This window comes from Rhamphochromis longiceps, linkage group LG7, assembly GCF_057381845.1.
Source record: "Rhamphochromis longiceps isolate RC_006_pf linkage group LG7, R_longiceps_female_GT1.1, whole genome shotgun sequence".
NCBI lineage: Eukaryota > Metazoa > Chordata > Actinopteri > Cichliformes > Cichlidae > Rhamphochromis > Rhamphochromis longiceps.
The window spans coordinates 41,215,037-41,235,769 of NC_140563.1; the positions used below are offsets into that span (position 1 = coordinate 41,215,037).

General features: G+C 39.6%; 1 protein-coding gene and 1 long non-coding RNA gene across 2 annotated transcripts in view; both read left to right on the plus strand.

Annotated features, from left to right (window-relative positions):
* The first annotated feature begins 662 nt into the window (after positions 1-662).
* LOC146665882 (matrix metalloproteinase-17-like) overlaps positions 663-20,733 on the plus strand; it is a 97,290-nt gene continuing 77,219 nt past the window's right edge. The window contains exon 1 of the mRNA XM_085413667.1: positions 663-1,241. Within this exon, the coding sequence (XP_085269793.1) occupies positions 1,098-1,241 (144 nt within the window). The 5' untranslated portion in view covers positions 663-1,097. The remainder of the gene's footprint in view (positions 1,242-20,733) is intronic.
* LOC146665883 (uncharacterized) lies at positions 15,133-16,596 on the plus strand. The gene is made up of 3 exons (XR_014912417.1): positions 15,133-15,310; positions 16,000-16,088; positions 16,288-16,596. It is a non-coding gene; the product is annotated as an uncharacterized LOC146665883 (long non-coding RNA).

Sequence of the window (20,733 nt, forward strand, 5' to 3'; positions counted from 1 at the left end):
TTTTACTATTTATTTATCATTTATTAGTTATTATTAATTGTTGTTGGAGAGCCTGTACTGTCTTGTTCTTGTGACAATGACAATAAAGGCAAATGATCCTGGCGGGTGTATCGATGCATCCACTTGCAGTTAATCCATAATAAATTATTCACTTTTTTTTTAATCCACTGGCACCAAAGGAAATTCGAGCAATCATGAAGTTAAGAGGATTTACCAACTGCGAAATACGAATATCTCAAAGATTCTGTCTGACCCTTCCAGTATATATCGCTGTATTTCCGTTTCAGGGAACAACAAGCATACTGGTATTGCAATGTTATTACCACGATGCATGGTTAAAATACGCTCTTTTGCATCTTTCTTCGATCTCCTGTTTGTGTAACACACAGACAAACTCAAATTCACGCTACTGCTTCATAACAGGATTTAGCCCAAGAAATATACACACTTAACACTGACACATTTCTCGTGTAAGGATAAAAGAGCAAAATCGATAAACTGTGCTTTATGTCTTAACCCAAACCACCCCTGAGACCTTCACGTTACGCACGACGCGCGTCAAACATTAAGTAGAGTCCAAGTGGGCTGAGAAAGGCGCTGAACTCCCCTTCTCCCCCCTTCTCCCTCCTTCCCCAGAATCCTTTGAGCCAAATACTCATCCACTCTCTCAGCGTGCCTGTCAACGTGCGATCTCCTCTCCTGCCCGGGACAAAGCCGCACACAGCTGCTTTCTTTCCACAGTGTTCGAGGGTGCACGATCCGGAGCGGACCTCGGGTGTCTTGCTGCTGGAATAAATAACCTGTGAAGGACTTCTTATACAGACTGAGAATATTCAGTTTGTTACTTCTTGTTGTGACCACTTAGGCGGTGATCACAAGTGTTATTTCGTAGAAAACAAAAACTTGAAATTCCTTAACGTCCCTACCGAAGAGAGAGAGAAAAAAACGGGTTTAATGTGTTTTATGTGCTTACGGTCAACAGTGAGGTAGACTGACTCGGGCACATTTCACAGAGTGTCGGCGTACGATTTATCCAATGGATGCGGCTGCCGGGGTCGATGTCTGAGCCCTGCAGGATCAGCCTGTCATAGGGCATCATGATTTCTTTGGTTCTTCACAAGTGGATGAGGAATATCTCTCCTAAGATGCTGCTGTTGGTGGTGGTGATGCCGGTATTGTGGTTTTTACCTCTGGCTGGAGCGGCTCCTTCTCTGAGTACCGAGCAGCTGGACATGGGGGTGGTAAGTTTTCCATCTTTTTACACGGGGATAGGAAGTTTGCTACATTAACGTTTTTAGACATGCATGGGGAGTGGAAAGTTTTCAGACCTCCCGTGGGCATACCAACTCTCGGAAATGAGCAGTTTACCCTACTTTTGCATGTAGGAATGCCGTCCTTTCCATTTGATCGAAACTGTAACACCTCGAAGCGGTCCAGTGTCCCTAGGGTAGCCTGGCGTTGCAGACTGGGTGTAATGGAGAAAAATAGGAGACTGTTGCCAAAGCAGGAATCAGAGTCCCTGTAATGGTGTTCAATAAATAAATGTAAATGTATTTGCCTTGGCGGCATATCGACCTCCTCCACAGCATGCTGACAAAGTATATCCTCCACTGATGAATGGCAAGCGGGGCTCCCTTCCAGCGCGATGACAACCTCAGCCATAGGACATTATTTCCTTTCCTCAGTAATGCCTCTAAAAGACTACTTCAGTATATTTTCCTCATGCTGAGTTTGATCAGCATGAGGGAAAAAAAAGATAAAGTGCAAACCTATTACTGGCGTGAGCTGCTAGTTTAATAGTTTTCATTAGTTTACTGTGGCGATAAATGGAATTAAAGTGTGGAACAAGTCCATAATTGTAATGTGAATTTTACTATTTACACTCTGTTTTATGAATAAGCCATGGTACAGTCAAAAAAAAAAAATCACTCCATTCTTCTCAGTGAACTGTATTCAGCAAATTAAAGCTATTGTATAATATTTTCATCAGCAGCTTGGGCTCACAATACTTCCACTTTATATTTGGAGTTTAATGAGCTGCGGACTTGCAAATTAAACAAGTATCTGTTAATTAGGAACTCTTGAGACACTCTAATTAAGTGTATACATTAATGGCTATATTACAGATCAACTTAACTGTCTCATTAGGTTTTACTATTTCTTGTTATCTCCACATTGTTTTGCCTAATATAAAATCATAATCAGTCTCCCCATAGAGATTCATCCCTCCGAGCTTTGATGGATTCATATTGTATTGCTGTTCATTCAGCTTGTGTCTCCCTGCATTCGTCTCTGCCAGCTGCTTGTTTGTCTTTTTTTGTCGCTGTTGGTGGTTGTGATGGAGAAGATTGCACATTAAGTCTGTTATCAAAGAACTTTCAGGGTTGGTTTTCAAGCTCGACCAGTTCCACATATTACCTGGTGGATGTTTTGGAGACAACATTTTGTTTCCTTGGTCTTCAATACTCAGACCTACAGACATGTTTTGACCTTCAGTTTCTCAGGTTTGAAGAATACAGTGGGTTAATTGCAAATGTTTGGTCGCCATACCTTAAAGCCATCTTGATACTCAACAAATACTTGGTCTCTTATGTAGCCAGGAGAAACAGAACAATGTGTCCTTGACTTAAGTAGTTTTTCTTACCACTAAACCATCCTGGTTTGAGTTGGGGATGACTGGTTGGGTTTAATATTTGCTACTTAAAGCACTATCCTCATCAGTCATGTGTTTACATTGGCTCTCCTCAGGTTTGTGTTAGCTGCTTCACTACGAGTGGCTTTAGATGGGTTTGACTATAATGTTTACGTAATTTTTAGCCTATAAATAGTAGTGGGGGTAATGTCTAAGCATCACTGACAGGAGTGGTTAGACACATTGTTTTCATTGCTGATTAATGGAGTAATTTCTGCAACGAAACAGTTAGTTATGTCTAAAAGTCTAGAGAAAATAATGAAGAAATACTTGTCACAGTGTCTCAGAACCCAAGGTGACATCCACACATTTCTTGATTTTTCTAATCAACATTCCAGAACCTCAAAGTCTCCAATTTGTAATTTGATGAAGCAGAATAAATACACAAATTAACACACTGGAGAAGTTTTGCTTGAAAGCTGGGCCTTTATCGACGCTCTGACACCATGTCATTCCCTATCGTAACGTTAGCGCCATAGACTCAACAGTTTCAGCATATAGCATGTGTGCAATACCAGGATTTTTTTCTCAGTATGTGAAAGCAGCTTCAGGATGGTCATGGGTAGGCAGATGGACAGATGAGCACCGTTCTCCCCTGTGATTGGTTGATTAACTTTTAAATAAGACTTCTCCTGCATTGATGAAATCACAACATGAAGCGCCTTGAGGCGACTTATGTTGTGATTTGGCGCTATATAAATAAAATTGAATTGAATTGAATTGAATGAAATCACCCTGAGCTGCTGAAAAACAGGTGGATAATTAGTTGTTGAGGGTCTGAGTATAGCTTCTCCCCGGCTCAGCCCAGTGGTTTTCATAAGTGCTATACATTTGGGACTCGGTCCACAAAAACAACCATCTACCCACAGAAGCGTGTCCTGATCCCCTGCTCTACTGCTCCACAGTCCCATTACACTTCAGAGCTATTTCTTGGCTTTTAGTCGTGCTGAATGTAGTGCTGAATGTATCCATCTCTCTTTGTAACCACTGTACACAGTGACCATAATTAACTGCACCACAAACTTAAGCACAGCTCTGAGGCATGCAGTTTTCAGCTTTGCTGTTATCTAGTCCAGTACATCACTGCAGAGCACCAATTTGCAATTTCAGCATAAGAGGGAACTACTACACAACAGCTATAATGGTCCCTGCACTATGTTTTCCACTCATAATGTCATTTTAATCCTGATGGCTGCTTTCTACTCCAGTACTGAATGTCTGACTTCCTCTGGGAACTGTTCATCTCTAATATTGTACTTGCTATTGCAGCTGTCTTAAGCTAGGTGTGGTGAGCGTAAAAGTTGTTGATAAAAGCACCTTAAGTACACTTTAATGCTGTAAAAGTGTGGAAAAAGTGACTTTCCTGCATTTAATCTTTTAATGCTGAAAATGTTAACTTATTTATTTTTTCATGTCTTTAAGCAATAAAACCAAATAAGTGTGTGGTATATGCCTGATGGGATAACCATTCCTTACCAGACTGCCTCTAACTCTCATTTTGCTTCATAATTCCTTTAATGAGAGCACCATCTGGTCTTCTGTCCACTGAGTAAAGAAGGGAAAAAAAGGAAACCCTGGTTGACGCCACCCTCTTTACCACTGCTCCCTTTTTTCCTCTTCACTGCTAGACCTCATAATACTGAATTCTCATGCAACCGGCGTGCCCAGCCCCAACACTCCTCATTAGCTTTTTCTTTGCCTCTCATGAGTGCGCAGTTCACCAGTATTATATTCTGTCCCCTCAGTCATTCAGTCTCCTTCCTTCAATTTTCTTCTTCCAACCCAGATATAGGATGCTTTCTTTCTACCAGCACATCATGGTTCTTCTGATTACACGTAGAGGCCCAGGGAGAGAGGCAGCTCAAAGAGAAAGCTGGATGCAGAAACAGTCAAGGGAAGGAGTGATGGAAGCATTGTGCACCGAAATGACTAATCAGCTATATATTATCAAAAAAAACTAACAAAGAAGGAAAAGAAAAGACAGCAGATATCGAATGAAAAGCAGGAAAAAGTAAAATGCTACTTCATTTCTATCATGCCCGACTTTTGGATACTTTTAGCACTACCGTTCCACTTCTATCTTGACGTGTGACCCTTATGTCTGTACTACTGCGCCATGGGGATTATATCCAGGACAAGGGCATTTTTTTCTCTGATGTCAAGGGGTAGATTTCTGTGCAGCATTGTGTCATGATTAACAGAGAGCGAGAGAGAGAGCGTTCATCATGTAATATATAACACATTCCTGGCTTCTCGGGAAGAGGGAGATACTGTGGAAATGAACCAGTCCTTCAATCTGCCCCCTTCCAATCTGTCATTGCAGCTTTGCTAAGTGTAAAAGTTCTCTTGGGACTTGCAAGTTTCTGAGGAAACTGTCAGAGTTCATAATATCCTTAGAGCCCAATTCAGCAAGGATCTTAAGGGCCCTGGTGCTCTGTTGGCTGCGCTGTAGCATGCTGGTGTGGGAGTTAAGTGTGGCAGCTGCAGCACTTCTGCATAATGTTTTCAGCCAGCAAATGAATTTGTCTGTATTATTTAAGCCATGAATGTGATAGTTGGTCTTGCCTTGTTTGTTCAAACTGCTAAATCCCTTTCTAATAATGAAGTTCTGAATTTTCCTGATCTTTGGCTGGTTTCACAAAGAGTGACTCTGACAATGGCTCAAATGTAAGTAATCAGATATCAGTGGAATAATTTGCAACACATTTTGGGAAAATTAAGACACAGCTGGTCATGCAACCACATCAAAACACTTATCTTTATTTACTCCAGCAGAAAATGGAAGCGAGTCCATAAAACCAGTGCTCATTTCTGTGTAACTCTCTGAGTTAAATTATGACTACCTAACTATACTGGCGAGTCTAAAATATCCTAGTAAAACAAGCCTCTAGTGCTCTGGGATGTGTTTTTGTGGGTTGCATGTGCATTTCAGATTTATATGCACCAAAACAAATTCACTCTTTTTCTGCCGTCTGACTTTATGTAACAGTAAAATGATTGAACTGGTTGGTGGCACAAGCACTCCAGGCTGGATCTTATCAGTTTATCTGTTTTTTATTTCAGCAGAAAAGGGTGGATATCTTAGTCTCAACACAGTAGTTCTCTCCCATCTATTTTTGTTTAGTTTTACAGTAGTGATGGATTTAATATTGTGGGCAAGTGAGTGATGTTTTCCACAACAGAGCTGCACGCGATTGGTTTGAACTGACTTCATTACTTGTGCAGGCACTCTCCAGGGCTCCCCATATAGAAAACCTCAAATCAACTCCATGTGGACAGTTCTATTTTAACTTCGGGGGCCTCGCCTTCCCTCTTGTCTTTGACCGGATCAAGGTTTTGGTTGCTGTTGCTATTCAAAGGGCCGACTACATCTTGTAATTACAGTGGTTTCTGGTGTTATGCTGGCCTCACATGCTAAAACCTAAAATAATCCATAGCCATGCCAACTGAACTGCCAATAGACGGCTTTACTAGCACGATCAAGAAAACCCAAAAGGAACAACAAAGCTTCTCTGAAATTGCTTGCAGAAATTGGCAGAATTATAATAAATGTGGTTATGTCTGTATGTGAATGCCACTTTCTTCTTGTTTGTGTGTTTCTGTTTTATAAAATGTGTATAGATCGGTGTGTGTGTGTGTGTGTATGTGTTGGTCAGTGCCACACTAGTGATCTCATTATTTGTCGTTACAAAGCAGTTGTCATTTCTGAACAAGTGAAATAGATGGTTGAAATAAAGAAAAGGTGAGGGACTGGATGAGGACAAATGTTTGTCATCTTTGCAGTCAACTTCAAGACCGCTATGGGTTCATGATCCTATTCGTCTGAATGTCCAAATAAAATGAGGAGAATTACAGGAGCAGGAAGAAGACCAAGAGAGATTGAGTGGGTGGCAGAGATAAGCTGCGTCTCCATCCAAATATCACTGGCAATTAGACCTACTTTCTCTAGTCCACTGTTGATACTCAAACTCCTATCAAGTGAATATAATGAGCCATTAACAATCTGCAGAATTTTAAGAGGCACTCGTGATCCTGTAAATTGCAGTTTATTTGACTGTTTGAATCGCATTCTGAAGTGGGCTTAATTTTGCATTTGGGTTTATGGTAAGAACAGAGCTTTGCTGTTTCGGACTCAAGTTTAAAAATAGAGTCAAACACAGCGATATGGACACACTTGCACGTGTGTGCATGCTCTGTGTGTATTTTTGAATGAGCATGCTTAATGTAGACATGCCAGTTGCCAACATTCCTCAGCTAAAGCTAAACAGACATCACTGCAAGGATCACTATAGAAACATGCGGCAGCTCTTTCATGGCTTTATGAATTGTGTACCAGGGCAGTCCATATATACATCCTTACATACATAGTCACTCCTTTATCTCTGAACTTATTAAGGCCCCCTCCTATCTTAAAGACGCCATAGTACCTTATTGTCCTAATAGAGCACTTCACTCTCAGACTGCACTTACTTGTGGTTCCTAGAGTTTGTAAAAGGCGAATGGGAGGCAGAGCCATCAGCTATCAGGCTCCTCTCCTGTGAAACCAGCTACCAGTTTGGATTCAGGAGACAGACACCCTCTCTACTTTCAAGCTTAGGCTTAAAAATGTTCCTTTTTGATAAAGCTTAAATGTAGGACTGAGTCAGGTGACTATGAACCATCCCTTTTAACTGCTACAATAGGCATAAGGCCATTACACACCAAGCAAGTTGCAGAAAAGTGACATGAAACTCGGAATTTTTCAGACACAAAATTGTTGTGAAACTTCTATACATACTAACAGTTTGGTAACTGTTGGGGTGTCTTTCTAATACTGTAGAGTCTTTACTGTACACACTGCCTTGAAGCAACTGTTGTTCTGAATTAGTGTTATTTAAATAAAACTGAATTGAATTGAACTTTAAAATGGAATTACATAGATGAATTTGCATACTACCTGCTCATAGAGCAAACATATTGATGCAATGCCACTCTATTATACAGTTCCTAGCTCATGTAAAGTGGATTTGTTTGACAATTTTCCATACCATTAAAGGTCACAGAGATTAACAATGGTGTACATGTGACACTGATGGCTGATTATTTGAATGACAGGCAATTACATATCACCGTATGACCTTTCTGTTATAGTTTGAGATTTCCCAAAGTTGATGCAAGCAAAAGGAACAAAAACAAAGGCTGCTTTCAGATTTTTAACTTAACATGTTTACATCACTCGGCTGCACAGATGAGGAAGTGTTTTTCTCTAAACATCCATCAACTGGATGTGTGCAATGCATAGAGACAGATAATTGCTAAAAAGTGCCATGTGACACAGATCAAATACTCGAATTTCACCTAGCATCTGGAGCATAAACTGGAGTAAGGCCATGAGAGGACATGTTTATTGAGTGAGATTCCATTTGAAATACTCCAAAAGGCTACAGCATCACAGACGCTGTCCCGTCAATCAAAGCAGCCGCACCTTCCATCTTTAAGCTCGAACAAAATGAACACAAGTGAGTTGTTTAAAAAAAAAAAATCCAATGACCAAACAGTTTTTTAAAAGTGGGAAACTATCCAAAATCTTGTCTTGTACCAGGCTGTAAACATGCATTTTAACACTGTTGATTTGGGGCTTACTTTTACAGTCAGCCTCAGTGGGCTGCAGTTTTGGCACTTCCATGTTGGCTTCCTCGTGTAGAGTCTGCAGCAATATTAAGGTGGATATTGCATGTCAAAGTTAAATCAAGAGGAATGCCGGGATCCAAGATTTCCCAGCAGAACATTTGTTTGTAATATGATTCGTGCTGTACACTCAACCTTCCAGTGGGTTTCTAGTGTTGTGGATAATTGGTGTATAGGTTAACCCATAGAAACAAACAAGTCAAAGTCTAATTCTGTCAGGTCTGTTATGTATTTGTGTGTAACCTTCTTTTATCCCCACTATCAAGGGACACTGGCTAAGCTTTATTCAGTCCATGTGTCTGTTGGGCTTTCTCTCATTGCCATGCCACATTAGCACCCACAGAGAGAAGAACTTCAAAGAAGGTTTGGGGGCTTTTTACCCTCAATGGAGACACTTAAACTCATGCTTATTAAATTAGGCTCCAGTTGTAGGGGGGCTGTTTTAATTGGCTCCATCAGTTTGTTTATCTTTAATCTCTTGCTGACATTTTAAGTCCTCTTTCTACTTGGCATCCCCGTTTTACCATCTCCCACTACCCCATTCAGTCACAAAGGTTATCTACCCTTCTGTTACTGATGCATGTCCATATTAGGGAAAAAAAACATGAGAAGTGGACTTCTAACAGTGAAACTGTAATAGATTTGTTTTCGGAAGTGAGGAGAAAGACACATATTACACTAAATGTTTTGGGTACTGAGTAGATTTTCCTCTTTAACTCTGCTGGATTTTTCATTGACTTTGGCATCACTCAGTACATACCGTCTGTCTTCTGCCATAAAGTGAAGGTTAATTTGTACTGTAATTTTTAGGCCTGCCATTAATACCCTTTGTACTGAAATTTGCTCATTTTGGGAAAAAAGAATGCAGAGACTTGTGTTTAAACAGGTGCATCTTTCTGGCCTCTCAGAAATGAGGTACAAGTTGCACAAATTAAGCACATTTTTCTCATAGTAAACAAGATTTTGTGACAAGCCGGTGGCTGTCTCAGCAAGGAGGTTTACACACACTCTCTGACAAAAAGCATTCTTCAAAATGCAAAAAAACTGCAAGCCATTGTGGGCATCATTCCAAACAGTGTGTAGGTGTCCCTTTTATAATTTATCATATGAAACTAAAGCATTTCCCACAGAATTTGTTTCTGTTTGTTGCAGTAATGAGGGTGGATATGCATTCATGCAAGCACATGTATGGAGGCAGACCCCATACCTTCTTATAGAAATAATTAAGTAGCACCTTATATTGTGACTTTGTCAGTAAATTATAAAGCAATAATTAGCATTCTCTCCAGTGTGTACATGGACACCAACTCGATCAAATAAAACATTAAGCAATATAATCAGAGTTTCCCTGACCCTGCAGACTCACTAAACTTCACAGTCTTGGACTGCAGTTGATGACAGTAGTCGTTGTTCTGCTTTGCTGCCTCGGTGACGTTGACATTTTGGCACGTGAACTAATATCCATGTGCTGCAGGTTCTTTTTAGAGAGGCACTCAAGCAAAAGTAGATCTCCGGAGCAAAAGTATGGTCAGTTGTAAATAGCTGCAGTGGAAGTTAGAGTCCATCTGATGCCTTACAAGTTTCTTTTTGCATAAGGAACTGAATGATATCAGGGACTGCAACCACAGGAACCTGGCCAGCAAGCCTGCCAGAAGATAAGATGCCATGATGGGAAATATGGGGAAATAAAGGCGTTATTTGCTAGGAAATAAATCACAGATCTTGATCTTTTGGGCTTAAAATAAGTCAAAAAACATGCAAGTTAATATACTGTCATAGTACTGGGTCTGTAACTCAATGTTTTGTGTATCTTCGTTTTATTCTTTGATTGTTGAATGTTCTCAGTGTTTCCTGTTTTATTTTAAAATAGTCTGTTGTGTCTTTATCATTGTGTTTAGATTCACTTCTCCTGTAATGTCCTTAGGTTCATTTGTGTCAGCTGTTTCCTCATGTGTTTCCACTCCCCCTGATAGTGTGTATTTAGTCTGTGTTTCCGTTCACTCATTGTCAGGTTGTCTGTTATTCCACACCATAGGCATCATAGGTTTCACAGTTTCATAGGCGTTCATAGTCTGCTCCCAGTGTAGTTTTGTCGTTTTCTGTTTTTCCCCTTAGCATTCTTCTTGTTTGCCTTCATTTAGCCCTAATAAAGATTCGCTTTTGTTTTGCAAACCAGCTCCGTCTCCTGCAGTGTCTACTCTTGGGTCCGTTTAAAAAATACATCGACGCACCCCGCCGTGACATGTACCTAAGCACCCATCTCAAGTAAACTCTGTATAGTAAACACAGATTTTGTGTTTTCTCAACCCATTAATGCATTTTCCATTCCATGACTCCTGGGTTGACCATGTTCCATTATTAGTAGTCAGAAAAGCAAGGAAAACAGGATTTGTTTTGCTCACTCAGTCAACCCATTCATCAATCATTAACAATACATCACATTGCAGTTGTTCTTTTTTTGGCCCTGAAAAACATTGGCATTTCCAACTTCCATCTTCAAATGGAATGCTGTATATATCCCAGTTGCCATAGTGTGACAGGTTGACTACAGCCTGGACAGGTTGCCAGTCTATTGCACTGCTAACATAGATAGATGAACAGCCATTCATGCTTGCATTCAATTTAGACTCACCGGTTAGCTTAACATACACGTCTTTGGATCGTGGGAGGAAGCTGGAGTAGCTGGAAAAAACCCACGCAGACACAGAGAGAACATGCAAACTCCTCAGAGAGACCCGAGCCCACCAGTGGATTTGAACCAGACGTCAGTGCAAGACTGTGCTGCCTTTTATCTAATTCTGCTTATAATTTACACATAGATTTGTGTTTACATATGCTTGATTATTGTCTAACTAACCCAACATATTGCAGTTCATATAAATGTATCACACTAGTCTTTTGTCCATCCAATCACCTGTATTTTCTTCTTCATGAATACAGATTCAGAAGGGTGAAAATATATCACATTTTGGGTCCAATTTCGTTTAAGTCTTTTCTCATCTATACTGTCTGCTTTTTTTATGTTCTGTATTACTTTTTCTGTGACTTTGTTGACTCATTCTGTGCCTCTTAATGTCTTTCCTCTTGTGTATTCTCCACTGTTGTCTCCATACCTCTTTCTCTAGACAACTCTTGTCTCTGCACCCTTCTTGTTTCTTCCTCCAGGAACAGACAGTGGTTCAGTCTCATCTTTTTGTATAGTGAGCTGTCCTTAAGCCAGGGATTAAATGATTCATTTACAGTCACATTTTAATCCTTGTTGCCATGCTCTCACACATACAAACATGCAAATTAGGACAGATTTTCCTCCCAAGTGTCTGGGAAAATGACATTCACACCTCCAACTGAATGGAAACTTGGTGTCAGAATAAGCTCATCCATCAGAATGTACCACATTCTTTCAACTAGTCAGACTTGTATCCCATTATATGCACATTGTGTATTCACCAGAGCAAAAATACTTCCTGAAGTGAAGTGATTGAGTGTTTCAGCAGGGTAGCGGGTGTGCCATCTGCTTGCAAAATAGTGTGTAGCTGTGGAATCTTACATTGAATGCCATCCTTGCCTCCATTTTCAGTCTTTTCTGTTCACTGCATACAATTTTTGCAATCCAGTTCAATTATAAACCATTTTAACTGAAAACAAAGTGGAGCAGTATTCTTCAAATTTTTTGTGCCTTCTTGTGCTAATGTCAAGAAATATGCCAGTTAATTTTGATTTTGGACTTGGTATTTGTGTTTCTAAGAGGAAACTTGCTTTTTAAAAATAAAAATAAAATTAAATGAATGGCTTGTCTTTAGCCATTTAGTCAAGAGTCCAAATCATTCAAGCTCAAGTTTGACATTTGGCAGCAGCGTCCAGGCTATGATCAGAGCCGTAACCCTCTGACTCTGGATTCTTCTTTACTCTTTTTTCCTTGCAGGAAAGATATTCTGTAGCAAAAATGGATCTTGTTAAAAAGAGGTCAGTGCTAGAATTACAATAAATAAAAAAGGACAATTTATTCCTAAGTATTTGTACTTACTAATCTGTTTTTAATATTTGTTCTTTAGCATCCACTTACGAAAGGGTTTAAGAGCTTATATATACTGTAATCTTTTTGACGCCTACTTCCTATAGAGCTTTTGTCACATCTCTTCTTAGCAGAGGTGGTGCTATGTGCCAGATCCATTGTGGCTCCCTTGGAGAAATTACATAGTATATGGATAAATAGTGCTAAATATATCAAGTGGGCCAGATAATTTGAGGTATACAAAGAAAGTCATGGCGTGGATGTAGGTCCATTCAGTATATAAGCCTCATTGTTTTTGGTTCTTGTGATCTTCACTGAATAATGCTCAGCTTTTTAAAAGAGGCGAGTGGTCTAAGCTGGACTTTAATTTAATGCTACCACATATCTCGCTCCTTTTACTTCTGCAACAAGATATTGAATGCTTTTCATTACAGCTAAAATCATCACACATACTCTTACAGAATCAAATAAAAGTAGCTAATAATGAAATTTTCACAATAGCTTTAAAGTGTTTTACGACAGTCACAACTGTCTAATTACCTAACCACTGGTCTGTGAACATCTGTCCCAGTGTTCATAAACTACTGAAATAAAGAAAGACTTTTACTGCAGTTTCCTATGGGAAACATTTAATTAGCGAGCATATATAGGAGCGGCAAAAACCTCAAAGGCTGACGTATTTGGTTTTAAATAAGGTTTAAATCAAGCTCTTTTTTTTTTCATTGAAAAAGTTGTTAGTAACTAATTTAAATTTCTTATTTTCAGTAATGTGACTTAAGTCTGTTCATTGGCTTTTAAAAAATTTGATTGTCTTTAGTAACAGAACTTTGTTTTTAAATTTACTATTATTGTTGTTGTTGTTATTTTATGATTTTTTTTAAAGTCCAGCTCTTCGCACAACACATAGGAAATTGGTGGAAAATTAAAGATGCAGCTGGAAAGAAGAAGAATGAAAGAAATAATCACAAACAGATTAGCAGTAACCGCGAATGACACAAAATAACAGCACACTTTGTTGCTAAACGTAGGCATTAAAGATATTCCACAAAATCTGCACCACCCCCTGGGCCTAAAATTCATAAAGATAAATATTAAATTAATATAAAAAAATGATAGGAGTCAAAATAATTGAGAAACAAATAACCAGTATGAGTAACTAAAAATGAGTGTACTATTGTCATATCAATTGAGCTAAGATACAAATTTATACATTAACTTGTCAAGCAACATTATGATAAAAGCCTGAACATGCTGATAAATGGGACTTGACCTGTTTGAGTGTCACACAATCTAATGTGCTTCCTCTGATTAGTGGTGTTGTCGATATAGTAGCTTTGGCTGACAAAGGGAATTGAAGTTTCTGCCAGGAAAAAACAAAACATGTTTTGGAAGAGACTCAGTGGGAGATTTAGTAAGATTTGAAATGATGACATTTGTTTATCGTATACTACGCAGTGAGAGCTTTTGCTTGATAGCCTTTTCTCACTTTTGAAGGAGGTAACATTTAGAGGCTTTTACAAATGAACTGTTCATATATAGTTCTGTAAGGGCTTGTAATGGGCAGGCAGCCTGTCCAGTGTGTAACCCGTCTCTTTCCATATGACAAATGGGAAAGGCTCGTGCACTCCCACCTCCCCGCAAGAAGGCTTGCATCAGTGGTTAGGAAAATGAAGGCATGCATAGTTCTATACAAAAAATATTACAATCCAGAAAAATCTAATTCTTTGTTGAAATGTTTCTGTATTTTCTGTATTTACAATCAAATTAGCAACTTCAAGTATATTTAGTGTCTTGTGACAATGTATCTCTGGGATAACGGCACTGAGATCTACCCAATGTTTGAGAAACATTTATTTTTGACAAAGCACCAGGAGCACACTGGTAGAGGTGACCAGAGCAACACTTCAAACTGCTCGAGTCATGACTGACTCACTGATTCAGTTTAAGTAGGGCTGCCTCTTGTTTTAAGTGAAGCTTATCATACATAAAATTGGCCGTCCTTCTCTGCTGAGAGAAAGTCCTGTTTCCATGAAATTTTGCACTTGTGCTATTACCTATGTCAGATAAAAATTATCAGATAAATTTATCTCAGATAGATTAGTATTAGCACTACCAAACGACAAAGCAAATCTTTATTTTCTAATGGTTTAGCGATGTAAAAGTCAACCAGCCATGGACTGAAATGGGAAGATTTCCAATGTTCGTGGTCAGCTGAATGGCCTGTCAGCGTTCCACGGTGAAGCAAACAACCATGTGCACACTCATTTCCACACACTAACATGATCTTAGCAAGGAAACTCTTAGTTGTGAATGAAGACAGAAAGTTTGCCAAAGTAAACCGTGGGGTGGACCACCTGCAACAAATCTCCTTCACCTAGCTTAATGTTAAAGAAGCAGACAAAGGCAAAAGCTAAAGCTATCCAACGCTCTTATGGAATCAGAACGATGCCACCTTGAAACGAAACCGAAAAAAATATTGAAACCGAAAAAAAAATATTGTAACTGAAATAAATGTACTGAAAAATCTTGTATTGAAACCGAAAAAAAATTGATAGTGAAAAACAATTAATTGAAACTGTAATTTTTTTGTTTTCGCTTACAATTTTTTTTTTTTCGGTTTCAATCCATTTTTTTTCGGTTTCAAACCATTTTTCAGTTTCACTCTGCTGGCACTGTTTTGGTGTACGGGGGCGCGCTGGGGGGCGGGGATTCCGACCCGCATGTATTTGCATATATTATAATGCTGACCAATGACTGGAGAAAACACTGACGACGCGACTGCGGTCACGGACAAACTCGCACGTGTCTGTTCGGGAATGGCAGATGCCGAGAGGTCCAGCGTTTACATTACCGACTATTTCAAAGTGACAGCCTGAGGTGTTCTTCAGTAAATTGGACTACCGGACAGGAGGACCTGAGGCCCCACCGCATTATTTTTGGTAAGTTAAATGTGTTTGTAAGCTAATCCGTAATTTAGGTCCTTAGCTAGCTACCTGAGGACCTAGCTAGCTAAAATGAGCACTCGGCTGTCGGGGAAACATGTTTTGTAAAGTTCGTTTAGCTACCCCGTGCAGGTGAATGAATTTACCCTGACTGAAGAAATCAAGAGAAACGCACCGGGCTGCTCGGTGACTAACCACGGTTACTGTACTTTTATTATGAGTATTATACTGTAAGAGCAACGGGCTGGACTCTGCTTCTGCTCCTGTGCAGAGCTGATTATTAAATATGTGCAAACAGCAGCATGTTTTCTGTCGCTTTCCACATGTGGAAGGACATTAAAGCCAACTTTTAAATTCCCCTCATTAGTCAATAGCTACGGATTAAATAGCAAAGCCCGATACTTATGTACTGAAACCAACTACTTCCGCTTGTCAGCTTTAGTTAAAATGTTACATTTTTCACCTGGTTATTTTTTTAGCTTTTTTTTTTTTTATTTTTTTTTTTTACGGAGTTTGTTACAAATATTCAGGTTAAAAAACTGTCCAAATTATTTTTAATGAATTATGTTCACAAAGTCACATGTTCAGTACTCTGTACAGCTTGCATCCTTTAGGACAAATAATTTGAAACATTAATATTTCTTGTTCAATACTGAGCTGATAACACCTCTGTATGTTGTGACCAGGATGCAGCAGCAGACTGAACCTCGACTGAAACCTGCTCCATCATCTCATCTTTGCAGATGTCCATTTATAAAGCATCAACAACTCAAAGGTAAACATGATATTAGAAAATGTGTTAGTAAGGCCTTTAAAACAAATAAAACAAATAAAAAGCTGTTGGCAGAACTGTAGGACTGAACAACTTCAGATCCCGAGTGTGTGAGGACGGAGAAGGATCAGCTCTATTTCAGATTTGAGAGATAAACTTTATATTTCAGTTTGTGATGATTCTGTTCTGTTTGTGATTACAGGAGCTGTCCTCAGATTTAGACCTCAGCACCACCCAGTGACAGCAGACAGATCATCCTATATCTTCAATCTTTGTAGTAACTCCAAAATTAACTGAAGAAAACAGTACAAAGGTTAAAGTACCACATGTGCTGTCAGTGAAAGCTGCAGCTGTTTTATTGATAAATTTAAAGACAAAAAGTCAAAAGGATTAATCACCCCTGTAACTGTGTCACTATACATCAGCATTAACAGTACCTCAGTTTGGTGTTTCAGAAAACTGCTGATCTCAGACCTGCACAACTTCTGTTTTAAACACTGACACAATTAAATAAAACCTGATTAAAGTCAATGGTTGTTACTTATATTTGAACTAAAAACTTGTGATCTGGAATTCTTTCACTGTTTTTTGACAATGGTGTGTTATTTATCATAAAGTAATTCAGAGTCATTCATACCAGAGTAACCAGTGAGCACAACATATATTTAACTTTCTACAGGACTTAAAGCTATTACTATAGCTTATAGCTATAGCTATTATTTAACTGCACTACTGTATAGTTCTGTGTAAATAATCATTCTGTACATATAATTTTTAATCCTACAACTGTTTATAACTTGCATAGTTCACATTTCTGTATAACTGTATATCTCAGATTTCTGTATAGTTTTTCATATTTATATCCTGTTCATAGCCTGTGCATAGTTTGTACTCACTACAGCCTGTACATACTTCATACCATGTACATTGTAACATACCATAATAGACCCATTTCTGTAATATACTTACAATATATATTAGCAATAATATAGATATGTAATATATCTATATCATGGCTAAAGCACTTCTGGATGGATGCAAACTGCATTTCATTGCCCTGTACCTGTGCATGTGCAATGACAACAAAGTTGAATTCTATTCTATTATATTATGTAAAAGTCCAGACCCTCTGAGGATTATCTGAGTACTTCTAACATTACACAAAGCAAAGGTCTCCATCAGTGTTCATGAAATGCTGGGTTTATCCTTCTTGTGAGGGAGCTGCTGGTGAAGATCACGAGCCCTGCTTGATCCCGGCGACGAGTTTCAGTCTTCCTGGTGTTTCTGAAATGATGCCTCTCACTGTGGGTCAACAGAACTTCTGGCACAGGACAGCTGTAATAAAAGAAATTGAAGAAGTTTTGGGGAAAAAAAATCTTGGAAATGCCCTAAATGTGAGAAGCAGATTTTGTATTTACTTTTCTTTTGCCAATCAAGATAACAAAGTATAATTTTCACCATACAATTACTAACCTTGTCATCTCCTGCACTGTCTGTTTTGGGTTCTGGGCTTGTCCTTCCCAGCACTCATGAGACTGCTTTGCTGCACTGTGGTATGAGGTGCTAACCTGTTGACAGTGTTGGGAAGGTTAATTTTAAAATGTATTCCACCAAAGATTATAGAAGTACCAACTAGATGTTAAAATCTTAATATAAATGAGTAACAGTAGGTGGACATTAGGTAAGGCTGTACTTTTTGCAGCGATCTCGTGTAGAAAACTATTCAGCGCGTATATAAAACAGGTCAGCGGCTCCGAACCGTAGTAAAGGGACCTCTGGCTAATATGTCCGGTTCGTGTCGGGCTCGTAGCTGAAAACTAGCTTTACTTTGTTGTCTGGGTCAAGTTTGCTAGCGAGAGACAGAGAGAGGCGTTGAAAGGCTGCTTATTGTTTCGGAGGAAAACACGAACACGGTGTACAGTCGAGCCTTAACAGCTTACTTACAGCTGGGCTCGTCAGGCTCTCTTCTTGGCTGCAGTGGTTATTATTATATTTACATGCTTCCAGCTCCTGTTTCTGCTCCGTGACAGCTCGTACTTTTCCTTTTTCTCCCTCCCTCGCTCACAGACACATAACGGGTATGGCAGTCCATTCTCCCTGCAGCACGGAATACACTGCCCATGAGGCTACATTGTTTAGGGCGTTGCCTGTAACACTCTGCTATTGCCTTCATATTAAATAATTTTTGTATAATAATTTTTAGAGGCTCTTATTGCGTGTTTTGTTTGGGTTTCCACCGGTGTGGAATTACCAAAAATAGAGACCATAGCCTAACATATGAAACAGGAAAATACCGCCATGTAATCCATTTATTTCAACAAACTAACTGTATTCTCAATATCACCTATTGAACAGTAACTGTAACGGATACATTTACTCATATTTTGTATTTTAAATACGTAACGCCGGTGCATGTATTATGTTACTGCCCAACACTGCCTGTTGAGATCCTGAGATCCGCTCCTAGAACACCGGCCTCCAACTCCTGAAGAGACACGGGTGTCCCTAAATTTAGCAAATATTAGCTTCAGGCTAGCTTGCTACGACGAATAGGCTAATACCAGCATTTTACCACAACTTCACCAGATGTAGCTAAAAAAATTAAACTAATGTCCAACCACATCATCTGCAAAAATCAGAGATGAGATTCTGAGGCCACCAAAGCGAAAGCCCTCCGCCACTTGGCTGCGCCTAGAAATCCTGTCCATAAAAATTATGAACAGAACCGGAGACAAAGGGCAGCCCTGGCGGAGCCCATCACCCACCGGGAACGAGTCCGACTTATTGCCGGCAATGCGAACCAAGCTCCTGCAACGGTTGTATACGGATCGAATGGCCCGTAGCAATGGGCCAGACACCCCATATTCCCGCAACACCTCCCACAGGACACCCCGAGGGACACGGTCGAATGCCTTCTCCAAGTCCACAAAACACATGTAGACTGGTTGGGCAAACTCCCATGCACCCTCAAGTATCCTGGAGAGGATAAAGAGCTGGTCCAGTGTTCCGCAACCAGGACGAAAACCGCATTGTTCCTCCTGTATCCGAGGTTCGACTAACGGACGAACTCTCCTTTCCAGCACCCTGGCATAGACTTTCCCAGGGAGGCTGAGGAGTGTGATCCCCCTGTAGTTGGAACACACCCTCCGGTCCCCTTTCTTAAAGATGGGGACCACCACCCCGGTCTGCCAGTCCACAGGGACTGCCCCTGATCTCCACGCAACATTGCAGAGGCGTGTCAACCAGGACAGCCCTACAACGTCCAGAGCCTTCAGGAACTCGGGGCGGACCTCATCAACACCAGGGGCTCTGCCACCAAGGAGTTGTTTAACTGCCTCAGTGACCTCGCCCCCGGAAATTGGCGGGTCATTCCCCCTAAAATGTAATAATTTATTTTACTATTAAAAATTTGGGGGTTGGTTGGTTGGGTTTATTTTTTGTTTTGCTTTTTGGTTTGGTTGGTTTTTTATTTAACTTCTTTATATGTACAGTCAGTTATATATCTTAGAGAGGAAACTGGAATTTGCAGAAATCGTTATCAGCAGGTCAAACTTAGGGAGAAATCTGAAATTGTAATTGGCCAAGAAAACTGCAGTCGATGCGTAGTTTTAGCATGGGCCCTTAAAAATGCTGCTTCACTTCGAGGATTTTAAACAAGCTATAAACCTTGAAAACATATTCATGGAAACATGCAAAAAGATGAGAGGGGTAAGTGCTCACTGAGAGGAAAGGTGAGCTGAGGAAAAAAATGCATTAAAATAGACGGATGATTTGCAGGCCTGGATTAATTCTCACTCCTTTACTTGCTTGGCAATCCAGCCTCAATTTTCTGTTCAATTAAATGTGTCATTCAGGCTGCATGTCATCCCCAATTTCCCTCTCTTTCTATCCCCCTATATTCTCCCTCTTTGATCTTATCTGTTTGCACAAATGAGACTAAATCTTTAATTTCGTCAGTAAATTGTGTTTACACTCAGGATATGCCTTTGGAATGGTTTCAGGAGCTTCTCAGTCAAATACACTTAAGCAAGCTCTCATTCCTTGGATCCTACATCATCCCAGTGTAATACTTTAAGTAAACTATCTCTCAGTATAAGCTCCTGCTATAAAACGCTAAAGCTGTTACAACTGCTTTGAATAATGATACCATCTTAGCGCCTGCTGCAGAACCCATAGATGTTCTGATGAAATTCAGTTGAAAGAAATGTCCTCATTGGAGAGCAACATTAGAGGCAGAAGACTGTTTGATGTGAGACATTCACATCTGTGTGATACACATTTATAGTCTCATATTGCTTTTAAGTGACTTTTTTTTTTTTACAGACTGGAAAGATTAGCATCTCTGTCTAGTCAAAGCTGTTTCTTGATTATAGATCTTTTTGGGTTGTTTTTTTTTCTCAGAACTTACCTCCCAGATCCTGATTTTAACTACTGTAGATTTCTCTTCTCAAGCAAAATGTTTGTATATTCATAATAATTACACGCATCAGGAATTTTCTTTTGCTATGTGGTTTGGGACTTGTAGAAAATGTTTTGTGGCACTAAAGAAAGGGAGCACAATCTGAGAAATCAAAAATGATATTAAATACCTGTGCATGTATTTCTTTGCCAGTTATTTGAAATTGCTACCAATCAAATATCAATATGT